General features: G+C 35.0%; 1 protein-coding gene across 1 annotated transcript in view; it reads left to right on the top strand.

Annotated features, from left to right (window-relative positions):
• Positions 1-18,865, top strand: part of Tmem131 (Transmembrane protein 131) — a 448,968-nt gene that overhangs the window by 122,256 nt on the left and 307,847 nt on the right. The window contains exon 11 of the mRNA XM_090388275.1: positions 3,996-4,104. Coding sequence (XP_090244401.1) covers positions 3,996-4,104 — 109 coding nt within the window. The remainder of the gene's footprint in view (positions 1-3,995; positions 4,105-18,865) is intronic.

The raw sequence follows: 18,865 nt of genomic DNA, 5'->3' as shown, positions 1-18,865 counted from the left end.
TCGATGTCAAGTGGACCAATCAGATTCATCTCCTTCCTTTTAGAGTTTATATAAGTAAAGAAATCCTTGCTGTTTTTTTTAGCATCTTTTGCCAAGGATTTCTCGTAATCTGCCTTCGCCTGCCTAACTTCCTTTGTGACCTGATTACAGACTAACTTATATTTGCCGTAGGCTTCTGAGTCGCTTGAAAATTTATATGCATCCGATGCATTTTTCTTCTCTGTGACAAGTCTCATTAGTTCATTTGATAACCATTTAGGCCTAAACCTTGAATCCAGACATTCCTGTTTTAATAGTCCATTGGACCATCCTAGATAAACAAGTGGCTCAGACTAGTATATAAGAAAGTTGTATGAGTTGCACAAGCTAGCTGTTCTTGTCATAGCACATATAATTCAGCTGACTAATTTCAAGAGGGGCATTATTGTTGGATATCATGTTTTTGGCTTGAGATTCATGCAATTACTGACAGCCATCATCAAAGTCGACCATTGATGATGTTATTGCAAAATGGAAGTGTGGCTATACCACTGCCATTCAGCAATGCACAGAACTCACTTCATGTGACCATATAGTACTTGGAAGGGGAAGTACAATAATCTTCCCCACAAAACATCATCCGGAGGTTGAGGTCTATACAAATGCACCATATTCGGAGTGCCACAGCTTAAATTTTCATAAGAGAATGGTGATGCATAACCCAACTTCACCAAGGTGCAACCAACAGTCTCATCTTTCATTTTCAGTGAATGCTGTAATTGGCCCTTAGAGCATGAAATAGGGTTTAAGGAATGATGAATCCATACATTCCAGTCAGATGTGGAGGATGCCTGTGGATGTCTATAGCTGGAGTGCATTGTGTCTACAAAGAAGTTTGGAAATCGGGTTATGGTGTGGTGCTGTTTCTTATGATCTGATCTTGGACCTTAGGTGGTTGTGCAGAGAATGATGACTGCCAATGCCTACCTTAATATTTTGGACAATTCTCCTTATGTTGCAGTTCTTTGGTACAGACCCATGTTGTATCAACACAATAATGCTTCCTGCTGTATGTGCAGTGCTCTTAGAGAATGGTTCGTGGACATGGAAGTCAATTCAGAGTTTTGAATTTCACCTTGTATAACTCCTGTGGGATGAACAATGGAAGGTAGGGTGAAGCTAGACCATATCCCACATCAGTAACTCAATTGTTACTGTTTTGCAGGGGAAGTGGAGGACTATACCTGCTGCAGTCTGTCATTCATTGGTGAAAAGCTTTCCCAGGAAGGTGGAGATTATGCTGTAGTGGCCACAGAAGGAATGACACTATTAAAGTGTGTGGCAGTAATATGACTGTGAAACAGATGTGTGTCTGGATGGTTGTCGGAAGGTGATGTATATAAATGCCTTGAAATTTAATATTTATTACTTGGTTCATTTGATACAAGATTAGAGCAGATTTAGTCTGCCACCTTTGAAAGGTTGCCTATCCCTGGTTTAGAATATTAACATTGTTAAGACCCCAGAAATCTCCCAAATTACTAATTAGATTTCACTTTTTATGAAATTTACCTAACTTCATCACTTTTGAAAATAAAATTAAATGAATGAGAATTAAAAACTTCCATTATTTTGTATTGTAACATTTTTGTATATGCGTTATTGTACATTTGTGTACAATAACACAGTAGGACATTTATTGCATCATTCCATTAATTGCCTCTCATAGAAATGCTTACCCTGATATTTATCATGCAGTGAAGATATAGTACCTTGCAATTATAACTAGGAAGTTTAAGAAAAAAATTAATTATAAATAAATATATAAATGTAGTCTAAAGTCTTGTAGTTGTGTGAACAGACCATTGCCAGATTTTGGAATGAAACTTTGCTGACACTTCTATCATCTATACTATTCTACCTTCTACCCAATGTAACATTTTATTGCACTTTGTTATTGTTGATATAATGCTACATTGTATATATATAAAATGAAATGCAATGTGCATAAATACAGAATGCATCAAACAGTGACTTCCTTGCATTATTGAAATGGTGACTTCCTTGTATCATTCTAATACAAACCATATAGTAACAAGAATGTGAATTATTTTATTTATTTTTTTTCCCCCATATATCTTCCATTATATCATCATATGAATACAGGGAAAATTGCTTCCAATATATGAATTACTATGTCCTCGGAAAGCAAGGTGTTCAAAAGTCAAGAGATCGTATAGTCATATTCCTTGCACATGTATATTTTTGACTTTTTTTTAGCCATATGGGCTGACAGAAGCCATTTGTTCTAAAATAATAGTCTATACTTCTGATACTGAAGCTTCACAAACTCTGCAGTGACCATATCAGGCTGAAGAGTATATACAACACAGAATTTCAGATTTACATTGAACTTAGCCATTTAATGTCAGTGCTTTAGCCAAACCAATACTAGTGTATGTATTACTTGTGCTGTTGTTGTTGTTATTTGGTTTTTAGGAGCATTAGCAACTAAGGCCATATTGCTCCAGGGATATGCAGCGGTCATTCCCTGACCTTTCTGCATCCTCCATATTTGGTGGGCACGAGTTCGAACCCTGGTCTAATCAAGAAGCGTGTTCTATGCACTGCTGCTCCTGCCCACCTGGCTACGGAGGCACCTTACTTGTGCTAGCAGAAGTCTGTATAGTAAGGAAGAAACTTAGTGTTTTTGAATGTAGTATTTAATATTAACTACATTGAATATTAATCAAAGGTACCAAATCCTACTTGAAATTTCATAAGCTTCCCATTTCCAAAGATTAGGTGGCAATTTATTTGATCTTAAGCACTTGTGGTCATCCTACTTTCCCATTGCATATGTCACTCTTAAACTATTTCTTCAATGTGTAATAAGTTTTTCTTTTCTTCCTATGTGGGGAAATAAAACAGAAGTTTCAAATAGTTGCAAGTGTACTGAAATTCTTTCCATTTTATTCACAAATTGGATCTGAATATCAGTTCCATCAGCACTTTAGACTTCCAGGTAGCAATCACTAGTCTTCCATACCTGGAAGCACGTGTGTGACAAATCTCAGGGACACAATTTGTTTGCAAATTGGAGAAATATTTGCACTAATCAGATCTGTTGGGAATTCATCTGAGTTTGAGGGATTTAATTATCCCTATAGATGGAGATTGGCAATCTATCCTGCTGTTTCCTTTAATGTCACTGGATAAATATTACAAGCTCCTCACACCTTTTTCATATTCAAACATAATAATCTCTTTCATTCCATATTCAGTCATCATGCAGCTTTATAATTTCTGTTATTTGTGGCTGTAGTATTTTTTTAGGCCGCTAATATTCTGTTCACCACTTCTTCCTAGTTATTTAAAGGCACCCCATGCAAGTTAATTATTCACGGTTACAACTGCATCAGACAATATCATTCAAAAGCTCTCTTATTTGAGGTCCTACAAATATGTAGAACTTTAATTTTGGCATCGCTCATACGTGGAAATTTTGATTTTGTGCATGGAAATCATGTTCGTTACTGTTCTATATGTAACGGAATGGTAGTAACAACACATTTTTGAATTCACTGGAATTTTATGTATTACTTTTTTTTTCCCACCCTCTTTAAGAACATGTTTCAGCTATTGCTTAACTGTATGATGGTGATTCTTACCACAACTATTCCGTTCACAAAGAATGCACCAAAATTTTGTGTAACCTGGCTGCATTCCTAATCATAATGGCTGCTCGGCATTGTGATAGCCAGGGACCTCCTTTTCTGTTTGCATGTGAAACAAGACTCACCATCACTTTCAAAAGAAGAATGAGATATTTACTAGAAATATATAAAAATAAATTGCTGTTTAATGTGTATTATTATTTTAAACAGTTAGTTCATTATGTAAATTGCTGCTTAAATATCTTTAATCAAAACAAGTTGAATAACTGTTTCTTGGTATGCCATATTTATTGTGAATTTTCTTTCAAATATCACAGGAATTTTTTTTTATATGTCTAGAATGTAATTATTACACCTGTAAATGAAGCAGTCGAAGTAAAATTTACACCTTTAAAAGTTCCTCCAGATACAGTTTGGAGCACGCAGATAGCCACCGTAACATTTGTCCGTAAGTGCTGTATTGCATTTGCTTGTTTGATTGCTGTTGCATGAGTGCATTTTTGCCTTAGAAATAAGAGTTTGCCTGAGTATCTTTTTACTGCTTCTGTATAAATATCCCTTAAATAAGACATCATTTAAACAGTTGTTTATGTTTTTCATGATTATGAGCAGTGATTGAAAATTTGCCAGACTGATTTGCATAATGATACTAACATAGTTAATAGGGAATTTGTCTGCTGGGTGATAGTAGAATATAATTGCTGAATCATTTAACACTTATTTTTGAATTATTGATGTATCACTCAGAAGTGACTGTTATTACCACATTTGCTGCCAGCTCAACATACAACCTTTATGTACCAAATTCAGAAATTATAGGATTGGTCTGGGGGGCAAAGTCATTTTTGGGCTTTTAGTCTAGTTTTTCTTCTATGACTGCAAGATAATGGTTCTTAAAGCATTCAAGCAGACTGAAAACATGTACACACAGTTAACATGTTAAGTAAAGTTACTGCTCTTTGTGCAGTTTGTTTTGTCTGACATGACTGACTTTAAAGAACTGTGTGTGAACATCAAGTTATTTTTCAGGACAGGAAAAAGTGCTACAGAAACTTACATATTAAGCCTCATTTTTGCAGAGGAAACAATAAGTAGAATTCAAATATTTGAGTAATTTTAAAAGAACAAAGTTGGAATAATTTCTGTAAACAGTGCAAATGGAAGAGTGATACAAATTAAAGAACTTTTCACAAACATGTACATATTTGTGAAAAGTATGTGATTTAGTTAATGAGATGGATATTTCTGCTTGTAATTTCTCTTTCTTAGGATACTTAAATTATGCAAATTTCTCTAAAAATAAAATAACAATTTTGAAAACAAAAATGCAAAATTTTCAAAGAAACAAAAATTAAATTTTTGAAAGCTATGTGCATTTGCACATCATTGTTGTATATTACTTCCCATTGAGATGTCAGTTGTTGCAATTTATATGCAAACATGCTCGGTGGCTATATCTATTTGTGTGTGCCTTGCTTATCTTAATCAACAGATGGCACGATAGCATTTTTTGCAAGGGTGTGTGTGTGTGTGTGTGTGTGTGTGTTCGTGAATATTTTTCCTCCTTTTGCACAATTCCAATCTTAAACAAAGGCTGCATTGGTTTCCTCCTGTTAAATTCAGTACAGGAACTCCCCGACTTACAGAAATTTGACTTTGCGTAAGCTTTTGCCAGCCAGTGCAAACTTTAAAAAATCGTGGAACCATATTTTGAATCCCGTAGGAATACATGGAGGTATCGTGAAAATATCTCAATGTGGACCCAACACTACATTGGGTTTTTTTTGGTAATTCGTTCCAAGACCTCAGAAGTTGAAATTTTTACTATATAACTAAGCTATTTATCTCTCTAAAAGGTCAATTTTATAATGGAAATTGCACTATACTTTAATTGTTATCATATGTTCCGTTATAAAAATCAATTTTGAAGGCCTTTGTGATATTTTTCTAAAACACATTTCTGGAGGTCACTACCATAAAACAATAAAAACAATTTGCACTTTCCAGTTTATTGGGCTTTTCTTTTAGTGCATCTAATTATAAACGGGTAGTAAACTTGATCTTATTGCATTTGCAATAATCCCAATAACTGGAATTATGTGGGTATCATATAAAAAACATAAATATTTATAAAATAATACGAGGAGTTTACCTCAATATAGTTCATAGAACACTTCCGTATCATACCCTCCACAAATTAAAACGAAAAAATCAAAAAACTTACATTAGAGTAAAAAATAATTAAAAACCAATTTAACACAATTAAATTAATTAAAAATATTAACAAGAATCTAATGAAAATATTCAAAACGATTTCCTTCCTGAAGTTGACAACGCTTTTCGACCGTATGTCGTGATCACAGGAATGAAAATTACCGAATAGGGTTAAACGTGAAACTTAAATAGTGATTATTTGTCTTCGCATAAGTGTGTAAAGGTCCATGCATCGGCTGAGATCAAAGATGGCCGACGAACATTAACAGAATTCTTGTGCAATTTAATTTCAATGGTTTCTGCAATTAATAGTCTCGTATAATTACATTGGACATTAAGTATTTTGACCTCGTTAAATAAAAAAGTATGTTTTTCATTAATGGCAGTTGTATCAGTTAATTCAATAAAACGTTAACCATGTATCGAAAAAACGACTACATTACTATGGCTCAGTTAAAGGAATTGAAGGCCAGAACGTACAATATTCCTGCACTTTTCAGTCAAGTAAAATTACACAAGACTGGATTTCCTATTCGACCTATTGTTTGCTACAGGAACTCGGCATTTTCATCCTTAGCCACGCATGTATATAGCATTATAAAACCCTTTAGACAGATAATACAATTTGGGATTAAGAACTACGATACATTATTTAATAATCTTAAAGACGGTAGACTTGGCGACAATGACAATTTATTCTCACTAGATGTTACCTCATTATATACGAATGTAAATGTTGAATACACATTAGATATTATTTGGGATATGTTAAATAATAACTCGATACCGATTAATTATACGAAGCTGCCTATTAAGGAAATTTTTCACTTAATTAAACTGTTAGTTGAGGCCAACTATATCACCTTACGAGACAAGGTGTACAAACAAATTTTTGGATTGCCAATGTTAAATGCCATAAGAACCGCTGAATACAACAAGTCTGCTGTGGCCGAACATTTTTGGGAGAAGCAGCATCAAATCTCCCCGGAGGACGCTATTATTTTGGATCGTGCACATGGATACTGGGAGCGTAAATGGCTCAAGGGTTTATGGATTAGTTCATCCAGTAGGAATACAATGAATAGAGATAGAGGTATACGTATTAATCCTATCTTTGAAACAATTATATTAAGGTCGGATGAACGATTTTCTTTGCCACGTTCCCGAGACATTTCCGCTTCCGGTTCTGACCATGTGCCGATTGAACCACGTGGAGAAATACCACGTGTGGAGGTACCGTGAGCCTGCTACTTAAAGAGATGTTGCAGGAAGTCATATCACTGTTGAAGAAGGGAGCTGACACTCCCGAAAGCTTCAGATTTTTACCGCTTTTAATGTTTTATATTTTAGCAAAATTTTATTGTAAATGATCTTTTATTACAGTTTTTAGCATTCCGTAATAGTTTATTGTAAATATTTTTGTGTAAAGATTGTAGTCATATTAAATTTTAAATTTTATTCAATGGTCGGTGTATGAATTTATATATTCTTAGACAATGGGTTTGAGCCTGAACGGCTTAATGTCAAGAGATCTATCTCTCAACGATTGAGCATATACATTTGACACTTTTCGACCGTATCACATACTATGGGAGGTATTTAGATAATGTTCTAGTTATTACTGATAGTAGTACTATCCAAGACATTTTACATTCGTTTAATAATATTAATTCTAGACTCAAATTTACATTGCAAAAGGAGGATATGGATACAAAGTCATTAAACTTTCTAAATTTCACGCTTACTCGGGACTCGAATAAAATCCAATTTTGCATCTATCGAAAACCTACAAACACCAGTATGCTTCTACATTATAATAGCTATCACCCGTTCACCTACAAAAGATCAGTTATCTTTAATCAATTTCTAAATGCTTATAAATATTCAACGACGGAATCTGCTTTGGGCTCAGAAATACAAATATTAACTAGCAGGTTCTTAAACAGGGGTTATCCCCTTGCTACAATAAATCGAATTAGGGTACAGGCTAAGGATAGGATACAAAATACTACACCAACCAACAATAGTAATATCAAAAAATACTTTATTTCTGTTCCATATGTTGAACAGTTGCACAAACAGCTTAATAGATTCTTTAAAAATACCGAATTTAAAATTGTGGCCAGGCCAATACGGAAATTACACACTATACTGAACAATCACTCGGTTCTTTCCACGTTCGCAACATATTAATGATCTGGTATACAAAATTTCTTGCAGTGATTGCGACTCGTCTTACCAAGGTTCGACGCGTTTTTCTCTGAATATTCGTGTAAATCAACATGAAGCTTCAGTTCGTGCTTCTCGTTCAGCAGCGTCAGAATTAGCCTTTCACGCCATTAACGAAAAACATACTTTTTTATCTAATGAGGCCAAAATACTTACTGTCCAACATAATTATGCGCAACTATTAATTGCAGAAACTGTAGAAATTAAATTACACCAGAATTCTGTTAATGTTTGTCGGCCATATTTGATCTCCGATGTGTGGACCTTTACGCACATGCACGAAGACATATAATCACTATTTAAGTTTCATGTTCAACCCTATTTGGTAAATTTTCATTCCTGTGATCACGACATACGGCCGAAAAGAGTTGTCAGCTTCAGGAAGGAAAATTGTTTTGAATATTTTCATTAGATTCTTTTTGATATTTTTGTGTTAAATTGGTCTTTAATTATTTTTTACTCTATGTAAGTTTTTCGTTGTAATTTCTGGAGAGTATCATACAGAAGTGTTCTATGTACTATATTGAGGTAAACTCCGCTTATTATTTTATAAATATTGATATCAACGTAAAACGGAATGAGCATTACAGCTCTTATTCATACTATCTAATTCATTTTTAAACTCTTATTGACTATTTCGTTCACTTCCTGTCTCTCCAGGTGTAACCTATCGATACACACAATTATGGGGAATTTTTTGAATGGCTTGGTGAAAAATTACATAAAATCAACATTAAGATACTCGGCCCAAAGTTACCATATTTCTTTTCTAAAATATTGCCTTTAAAACAACATTGTTCTGAAGTTTGCCAGGGTTAATTTAAATCAAAAAATTTCGGGCATGAAACAACTAACACTCACCACATCGCGTAATATCGTTAAGCTTGCATTAAAATTTTAATATTCGAATAAAAAAAAATACCTTTCCCGGGTTAGGAAGCAGCGTAATAAATAAATTAAAACATTATCTACATCCGAACAATTGGTCGATATTGAAGACCTCCATAGATTTGCGACAGGAAGCACAGGCCTCAGAAATAAAAAACAGACACGTTAATAAATTGCAAACATTATTGGAAAGGTCAATACACATTCATGCAAATTCTAACACATTGTTGCAGGCTTGCAACCAAGTGGCGCCTCCGTAGCCAGGTGGGCAGGAGCGGCAGTGCATACCACACGCTTCTTGATTAGACCGGGGTTCGAGCCCGTGACCACCAAATATAGAGGATGCGGAAAGGTCAGGGAATGAGGGATTGACCACCGCATATCCCCGAAGCAATATGGCCTTAGTTGCTAATGCTCCTAAAAACCAAAAAAAAAAAAAAAAAAAAAAAAAAAGCTTGCAACAACCAAGTACATACGAGTTGGGTGACAACCCACCCTCCACAGACACACAATGTACAACCACAGAATACGTCAGCTAGTTCACGAACAACCCCTTCACCCAGTATTCAACGAAGCAACATGTCAACAGGTTACAAATCTTTCCTCTTGTACAATATCGCAGGACCAGATGTCACTTTTATCCAAAGGATTTATTATAATTTACCACCTCGAAAACTACCTAAAAAACAATGCATAATTGATATTGAATTTGGACTTCGTAATGTTCCACAAAAAGATTTATTTATTCAACAAGTTAACCAAGTAGTGAATAACATAAAAGAAATGCGACTTCCTAAATTGAATACACATGACAGTTCAGCTTTACAAGAACTTCGGGAAAATAAAGACATTATTATACAGAGTGCAGATAAAGGAGATACAGTGGTAATACTAGATAAACCTGATTATATTAATAAGTTACATTCAGTTGTTTCAGATACCTCCAGTTATCTTGAACTAGACCCGGCACTGTTTAACAATTTGGTCAATCAATACAATAAAACGTTAACCACATATCAAAAAAACGACTACGTTACTATGGCTCAGTTAAAGGAATTGAAGGCCAGAACATACAATATTCTTGCACTTTTTGGTCAGGTAAAATTACATAAGACTGGATTTCCTATTTGACCTGTTGTTTGCTACAGGAACTCGGCATTTTCATTCTTAACTACACATGTATATAGCATTATAAAACCCTTTAGACAGATAATACAATTTGTGATTAAGAACTACGATACATTATTTAATAATCTTAAAGACCGTAGACTTGGTGACAATGACAATTTATTCTCACTAGATGTTACCTTGTTATATACGAATGTAAACATTGAATACACATTAGATATTATTTAGGATGTGTTAAATAATAACTCGATACCGATTAATTATATGGAGCTACCTATTAAGGAAATTTTTCACTTAATTAAACTGTTAGTTGAAGCCAACTATATCACCTTTTGAGACAAGGTGTACAAATAAATTTTTGGATTGCCAATGGGTTTGAGCTTGAGCGGCTTAATGTCAAGAGATCTATCTCTCAACGATTGAGTATACACATTTGACACCTTTTCGACCCCTATCACATACTATGGGAGGTATTTAGATGACGTTCTAGTTATTACTGATAGTAGTACTATAAAAGATATTTTACATTCATTTAATAATATTCATTCTAGACACAAATTTACATTGGAAAGGGAGGATACAGATACAAATTCATTAAACTTTCTAAATTTCACGCTTACTCGGGACTCAAATAAAATCCAATTTAGCATCTATCAAAAATTTACAAACACCGGTATGCTTCTACATTATAATAGCTATCACCAGTTCACCTACAAAAGATCAGTTATTTTTAATCAATTTCTAAATGCTTATAAATATTCAACGACGGAATCTGCATTGGGCTCAGAAATACAAATATTAGCTATCAGGTTCTTAAACGGGGGTTATCCCCTTGCCACAATAAACCAAATTAGGGTACAGGCTAAGGATAGGATACAAAATACTACAACAACCAACAATAGGAATATCAAAAAATACTTTATTTCTGTTCCATGTGTTGAACAGTGGCACAAACAGCTTAATAGATTCTTTAAAGATACTGAATTTAAAATTGTGGCCAGGCCAATACGGAAATTACACTATACTGAACAATCGCTCAGTCCTTTCCTCGTTCGCAACACAAATTAATGACCTGGTATACAACATTTCTTGCGGTGATTGCGACTCGTCTTACCAAGGTTCGATGCATTTTTCTCTGAATATTCGTGTAAATCAACACGAAGCCTCAGTTCATGCTTCTCGTTCAGCAGCGTCAGAATTAGCCTTTCGTGCCATTAACGAAAAACATACTTTTTTATTTAACGAGGTCAAAATAGTTAATGTCCAATGTAATTATACGAGATTATTAATTGCAGAAACCGTTGAAATTAAATTACACAAGAATTCTGTTAATGTTCGGCGGCCATATTTGATCTCCGATGCGTGGACCTTGCGTGAAGACAAATAATCACTCTTTAAGTTTCGTGTTCAACCCTATTCGGTAATTTTCATTCCTGTGATCACGACATGCGGTCGAAAAGCGTTGTCAGCTTCAGTAAGGAAAATCGTTTTGAATATTTTCGTTAGATTCTTTTTAATATTTTTAATTGCGTTAAATTGATTTTTAATTAATTTAATTGTGTTAAATTGGTTTTTAATTATTTTTTACTCTAATGTAAGTTTTTCGATTTTTTTCGTTTTAATTTCTGGAGAGTATGCAAATGAAGATGAATAGTTAAGAAGTACGAAGCAGGATAAAGTTTGTCATCTATTGCATGGAATTAGGTCTCGCCGCTTCAACAGCGAAAACTGTTTTAAGAGGCACTTCTCTTTTAAAAGAACATGTTAAAAGATCAATGTATTTCACACCAGGGCCAGTCCACCACAACAGTGATCACAAAACAGTGTTCAGGTGCTATATCGAAGATGGAAAGGCTATTAATAATATGGATGGAAAATCAGATTGAGAAGCGAGTGCCCCCTAGTCCAGTGGGCATTCAAGCAAAAGCAACAAGTATTTATGAAGATATTAATAATAAGTATGGCAAACCCCAAGCTAAGTTTGTGGCAAGCAACGGGTGATTTAGTTGGTTCACACATCGCACTGCTTTCCAAAACATTCAAGAATGCGGGGAAGTCGGCAATGCCAATTCTGCAGCTGCAGAAAATTTTGTGATGTGTTGGAAAAAGTTCCTTCTAAATCTCCACAGCCCCAACTTCTGCAGCAGCATGCTTATCAGCTGGAGATTTAATCCTGGCAATGATGCTCGAAAGGTAAAACTTGCTGACATTATGCCTGTCTCCTCTCTCTTTTTGTAATTTTATAATTTTGAAATTTTTTAATTTTGTACACTCTTGTAATTTTTCCTCCACATGAGATAAAAAAATTGAATAATTCTGTTTGCATGTTCGTCGAACATTTCTTTTTTTGTTTCTATAAAATTCAGTGTGCCTAGTTGCGAATGCGGAATTTCCCTAAATACTTACTTATGAAATTCCTATTATGTAGTGCTCCATAGAACACAACCCTTACGTTACTGGGGGAGTGGCTGTATTGATAACGTAAATTACCTGTATTCTGTTGTTGAATTTGTCTATTTTGTGTGACAAGAAACTGAATTTAACAGGAGAAACCAATGCAGCCTTTGTTTAAGATTGGAATTGTGCAAAAGAGTGAAAATTGTTCATGAAAATTCCATAACATGTTGATGGAATTCACTCAGGTTTGTCCATATGGCAAAATTATTTGTTACTCTAATGTAAGTTTTTTGTTTTTTTTCTTTTAATTTCTGGAGAGTATCATGCAGAAGTGTTCTATGTACTATATTGAGGTAAACTTCTCTTGTTATTTTACAAATATTGATATCAACGTAGAACGTTTTGAGCATTACATCTCTGTTTCATACTATCTATTTAGTTTTGCATATGTGTTATATGGGGCTTAGAGGGGGAACAGACATTCTGTGTGTTATCAGACACTGTCTAAAACACTGATGAATCCAATATCCTTCTATTTCAGAAGGTTTAGGAGAAGTTTATGGTTGGCCTGCCACCTTAAAATCCATTTGTGCACACTTTCTTGACGGTAAGCCCTGTTACGTCAATTAGGTGGCAACAAAAGTTGCTACCTACGTGATGCCTGTTCAGTGTGAAGAGGAAAAGACCAAACCCTCCAGCACATGTCAGCAAGATGAAACAAATGGTGCTGTCTCCAGCGGCTTTCACTCCCCACTCTTACATCAGCAAGAGGATCAGAGTGGAAGCAGAGGGTGCTAAGAATCTCTAGGTATGACCAGGCTGCCATTCACGGAAACTGAACTTAGCCTGTTACAAAGTAAGATTGCTCATCGGTGAAGACAGGATATTAGAGCTGGAAAAGGAATTAGAAAATGTGAATTGGAATTTCATCTGTTTGGCTGAAACAAGAAGAAGAAATGAATCACTTATAAGTTTATCAAGTGGAAATCTGCTGTACACCAATGGATACTGTGAAAGGAGCGAAGGTGGAGTTGGCTTTCTGGTCAATAAAAATATAAAAAAACAACATTTTGGAATTCAAAAGTACATCACCAAGAGTGTCAAGACTACTATCTCAGGATTTCTAAGAGGTACAAGCTAAAGGTTATAATGATTTATGCACCAACATCGAGCCATCATGATGAAGAGGTTGAAGAAATGTACACCGAAATTTTGTTTTCTAGATGAGCAGAAAACCCACTACACTATCATTATGAAGGACTTCGATGCTAAGGTTGGAAAGAGACAAAACAGCGCAGAAAGGAGAACTATACAAAATTTTGGAATTGGCGAAAGAAATGAAAGACCTGTGGAATTTGCCGAATCTCAAGGAATGTCAGTAATGAACACTTTTTCAAGAAAAAGAGTGAACAGAAAGTGGACGGAAGAGCCCAAATGGATTAACAACTAATGAAATCGACTTCATCCTCACTAACAGAAGATATATCATGAATGTTACTGTCCTGAACAAGATAAATGTTGGAAGTGATCACAGAATGGTAAGATACACACTTGATATAGGTGTAAGAAAAGAAAGGAAAAAGCTGACTCGAGTAAATAATGCGAAGGTCTCTGAGATAAAAGAAGAGGAGAAAAAGCAGTATGTAATGCAACTTAAGAACAAGTTTGAGCTTCTGCAGACTGTTCAGGGCCAAGGAATATTACAACTTTCTGAAAGTGATAAAGCCCAAGAAACCTATAGTTTAATAAAAGAAATCTAAACAAGAAAAAATTAGTTACAAAACACTTGTCATGATGAACCGAAGACGACAGATGAAGAGCAAAGTAACCACTGACAAGGAGAAAATTGAGTATACTGAGTTATGCAAAGCCATTAGAAAGAGATTCGGAGAGGACATAAGAAGCTTTAACACAAGAAAAGTAGAACAAGCATTAAGGGAAAACAAAGGATTTAAATCAACAGTCATAAGCAGTAATACAGAAAGACAAATGATACTGAAACTGAAGAATAGCGATGGTGTACTTATAAATAGTAGAGAAGGCCTAATTCAAATAGCAGAAGACTACTATAGAGAATTATACAAGGAGCGAGGGAATGATGCCAGCAATGAGGAAGATGAATTGCAAATTAGTAATACATACAACATACACAATAGCCTTCCTGATGAGGTAGAACATGCGTTGAAGAAAATCGAGAATCAGGAAGCTCCCGGGAAGATGAAGTTACTGTAACGTTGTTAAAACTGGGAGGAAGAGACATGACACAAAAACTGGCAAGACTCTTCACAAAATGCATTAGAAAAGGTGTGATGCCTAAGTAGGGGAATAATCCAATCACAGTTTTGCTGCATAAGAAAGGAGATAAATCAGAAATTGGAAATTATAGACCAATTAGCTTGTTATCCCACATCTACAAGTTGTTCACAAGGGTCGTTACTAACAGATTAGAAAGAATACTTGATGAGAATCAACCAAAAGAGCAAGCTGTCTTTAGGACAGGATTCTTAACTATGGATCACCTTCATGTAATATCACAACTAATGGAGAAAACAAATGAATATAAAACACCATTATGCCTGGCATTCGTGGATTATGAAAAGGCATTTGACTCCATACAGCGTAAGGCAATGTTTTTTTGGCACTGGAAAGACAAGGCATAGATACCCCATGTATTATGATTTTGAAGAAAATATGTGAGAATACACATATTAAACTAAACAAAGACAGTAGCAAATTTAAAATTGAGAAAGGAGTTCCACAAGGAGACACAATATCTCTGATGTTGTTTTCTGCTGCCCTTGAGGAAGCTTTCAGAAGATTAGACTGGTGTCAGAAAGGAGTCAATGTGAATGGAGAGTACCTAAACCATTTATAATTTGCAGATGACATTGTGATCCCAAAGAATTAGAGGAAAGCTTCTCTTCACAAAATGCATTAGAAAAGTTGTGACGCTTAAGGAGTGGAATAATGCAATCATAGTTTTGCTGCATAAGAAAGGAGATAAATGAGAAATTTTCAAATTTCCAATTTCTAACTTATCTCCTTTTAGAGTTAGTAAGGATTTTGGACTAAAGATGAATATGGCTAAAACAAAAGTAATGATGAACAAGTATGCCACAGAAAGGGATATAATGATTGACGGAGCAGTAATTGAAAAGGTGGAAGCATATACTTATCTGGAACAAGTCCAGTGGCATAGCTAGGAGGAGGGCGGCACTTTTTACGTGAGACAATTTTATTTTTCGACGATTCTTTTATTTATGTAAAAAATACCTCTTTTTTTTTTTTTTTTTTTTTTTACTATCGGAAACTTAATTTTTATTAAAAATAGTAATAACTGAAAAAACACCTTACAAACCGTGATACGTATGTCAGTTAATGTACGTTCATTTAAGTTTCTTCCTCTTCATTGGTACTAAACACAACCAAACGAGAATGTTTTCTCTGTTGTAGAAGCAGAATATCTTTATCTTCTGAACTTTCTTCTGCAGCATCTAGATTTCGTGTATCTTCTGCTCTTTCTAAAAAATCAGATTACTGATTTTTTTGAAAGAGCAAATTTCATGGGATTGAGCTAAGCATTTTTGAAGCTCCCTTTTGTGCTCCTTTCAGTTGAAGGATCTGCATCCAAAAAATAAGATTCTAATTGCTCAGCTTAAGTTTATGCCTTCCCATATGCTTTTTCCTGTAAAATTTGGAACGTCAGTATTTTCATCTGTGCTATCATCCTCTGAATTGATTTGGTTTACTTCTGATGCTATTTCTACCAAATCCGCTTTGCTAGCCTCTTTTTTACCAAAATAATTATTGAACATCTTCAGTAGTCATATCATCAAAACCTTCCCCTCCTACCGTCTTAACAAGTTGTACTATCGCACCGATTCCGTTTTCTGCCAGTTCGACCATATTTCCTAAATGAACTGACTCTGGCCATACATTTTTCCAACACTCATTTAATGTTGACGGTTAGTTTTACTTTGAGTGATAAAACTATGATTCTGATACAGTCCACAATCGAAAAATTTTTCCATGCCTCCATCACTTCAATAGATTTGGAATCAATTTTTTCCAAAATCCATTGTAATAATTTTCCAATGTAATGTGTTTTAAAGGTAAATTAAAGAAGTTGTATTAAGTAGTAGTAATATTACTTCAACTTTTAGATGACTTAAATCTTTTGGATGGCCTGGCGCATTATCCAAAGTAATAAAACTTTGAAATCTAGTTTCCACAAGTTCAATGGCACAGTACCTAACAAAGTATGTTCGTGTCAGACGGCACCTGGGAATTCTCCCATCTCCGCGTGTGTTCGCTGTATTGAGGACAGTACCCTTTCAAGCCAGAGACTTGAAAGTGTGTGGGCCATGTCTGTGCAGTGTGATGTGTTGTGCCCATTGTTTGTCCAGCTTATTGGCTGCCAGGCCCCTAGTGGGCCCTGACATTGCCCATACCTTGCCACGTGGAGGCTAGCCGGGTGTGTCCAGCACAAGTTGCTCTGGCAGGTCCTGCCACCTAGTTTCCTGGGATTTCAGTGGCTAGGACCTAAAAAAAAAATCACTCGTTTCACCACAGCACACAAGGATTTCCCAATATTTTATTTTATTTATTTATTTATTATTATTATTTTTTTTTGCATGATGAGTAGCGAGCCAAAAGTGGGGATTCACAAAAGAGAATGGAAACGTTGAAAAATTATATCCAACGTAATAGAAGGGTTTTGCCTGCCAAAAGCTCAAAATTATCTTCTTATGCGAGGTTTGCCGCAGTTCTCTAACTGTGTTAGGGCGAAACAGTGTTATATAAGTACTGTGTTGTGCGAGAATTGCCACAATTTATCAGTTGTGTTAGAGCAAAACCATGTTGTAGAAGTACCGTGTTATATGGGGCTTGCCTGTATTTATGTAGCTCTATAGATTTAGTTGTCTATTAAGAGTTTAGCATATAAACTACACTGAGGCCAACTTATCTTATAATGCCCTTTTGCTGTCTATTATATTGCATTGGCACGTGCCATGAGTAAATACTCAGAGTAGGTAGTAGGTATTTATAAAGTAAATTGTAAGCAGAAGGCCTTGTGGCTATAAAACAATATGTAAAAATATTTTAAACAAAAAAATATTTACTCACAGATTTATTTGTAGATGAACTCCATTTTTCTCTCTTTGCTAGTGCTAAAAATGTCAGTCACTTTTTCATAGAAATTGTGAGTTGGACTTTTCCCCATTTTAATTAATCTTTCCTTTTCAATGGAAATTAAAGCAAGTGACGAAAGCCTTTTATTTTCCATTCTATTTCTGGTGAAGCTTTTGATTCTTTTCAAAGCTGAAAATGACCCACTCTCAACAGAAACTGTTGTAGCTGGAATTGTTAAAATCAATTGCAGCAGCTTCACCACTTCAAGGAACGTTTGTTCGAGTCCATTTTGAAACACGAAAGTAAGCAAATTTTGAATTGATTTATCCCGGAACACTTGCACGTTATAAATTCCAGCTAGATCAGCTTTGAGTTGTTTGTTGTTTGGTTTTTAGGAGCATTAGCAACTAAGGCCATATTGCTCCGGGGATATGCAGTGGTCATTCCCCGACCTTTCCGCATCCTCCATATTTGGTGGTCACGGGCTCAAACCCCGGTCTAATCAAGAAGCATGTACTACGCACTGCTGCTCCCACCCACCTGGCTACGGAGGTACCCAGCTTTGAGTCTTATGACATCGAAGATGTCACCATAATTGTTTTCTAAACTTTCTAATGCATCCTTATCAATTTGACTAGCTAGTTTTTGAAACTTTTTACTATTGACTAATGAAATAAATTTAAAATTTTTAAACTCACTGTATCTTGCTTCCATATGCTTCAAGATATCATTCAATATTTAGAATATTCTTTCTCTTTCTTCTTTAATTGAACGTTTTGTACAACATTTTGATTCAACATTCTTTGCAACATTCTTCAAACTTCTCATATATAACATCAAAATATCTGTGCAGATCTTCGAACAAATTTATTGTTTCATTGATTCTTTCAATGCAATGTGGAATATCTATAATTTTATTTTGTAAAATATTGAAGAGTATGTCAGTTTTAATGAAAATTTTATCATAAACCATAAGAAGAAAGTATGTTGAATCTTGTGTTAACCAATTATAAAATCCATTGCTCCTCACTAAGTTATCTGGATCCCACAATAAAGAATTGCTGTTAATGCTGTTGAAAAGTTCACAAAGGTCACTATGGTAGTGTAAAATAGTTTGTACTAGTTTTGAGTTAGAACTCCGTCTCGTCGGTGCAGCCTTTGGAATGTGTTTCTGCACTATGTCTTCAAGAAAGTTCGTTTTGTAGAGTGACTGAAAAATG

This window comes from Mastigoproctus giganteus, chromosome 2 (assembly GCF_048544385.1).
Source record: "Mastigoproctus giganteus isolate SK-2022 chromosome 2, ASM4854438v1, whole genome shotgun sequence".
Lineage (NCBI taxonomy): Eukaryota > Metazoa > Arthropoda > Arachnida > Uropygi > Thelyphonidae > Mastigoproctus > Mastigoproctus giganteus.
Note: the sequence above shows the minus strand (reverse complement) of the source record. Positions and strands in the feature narration are given on the sequence as shown.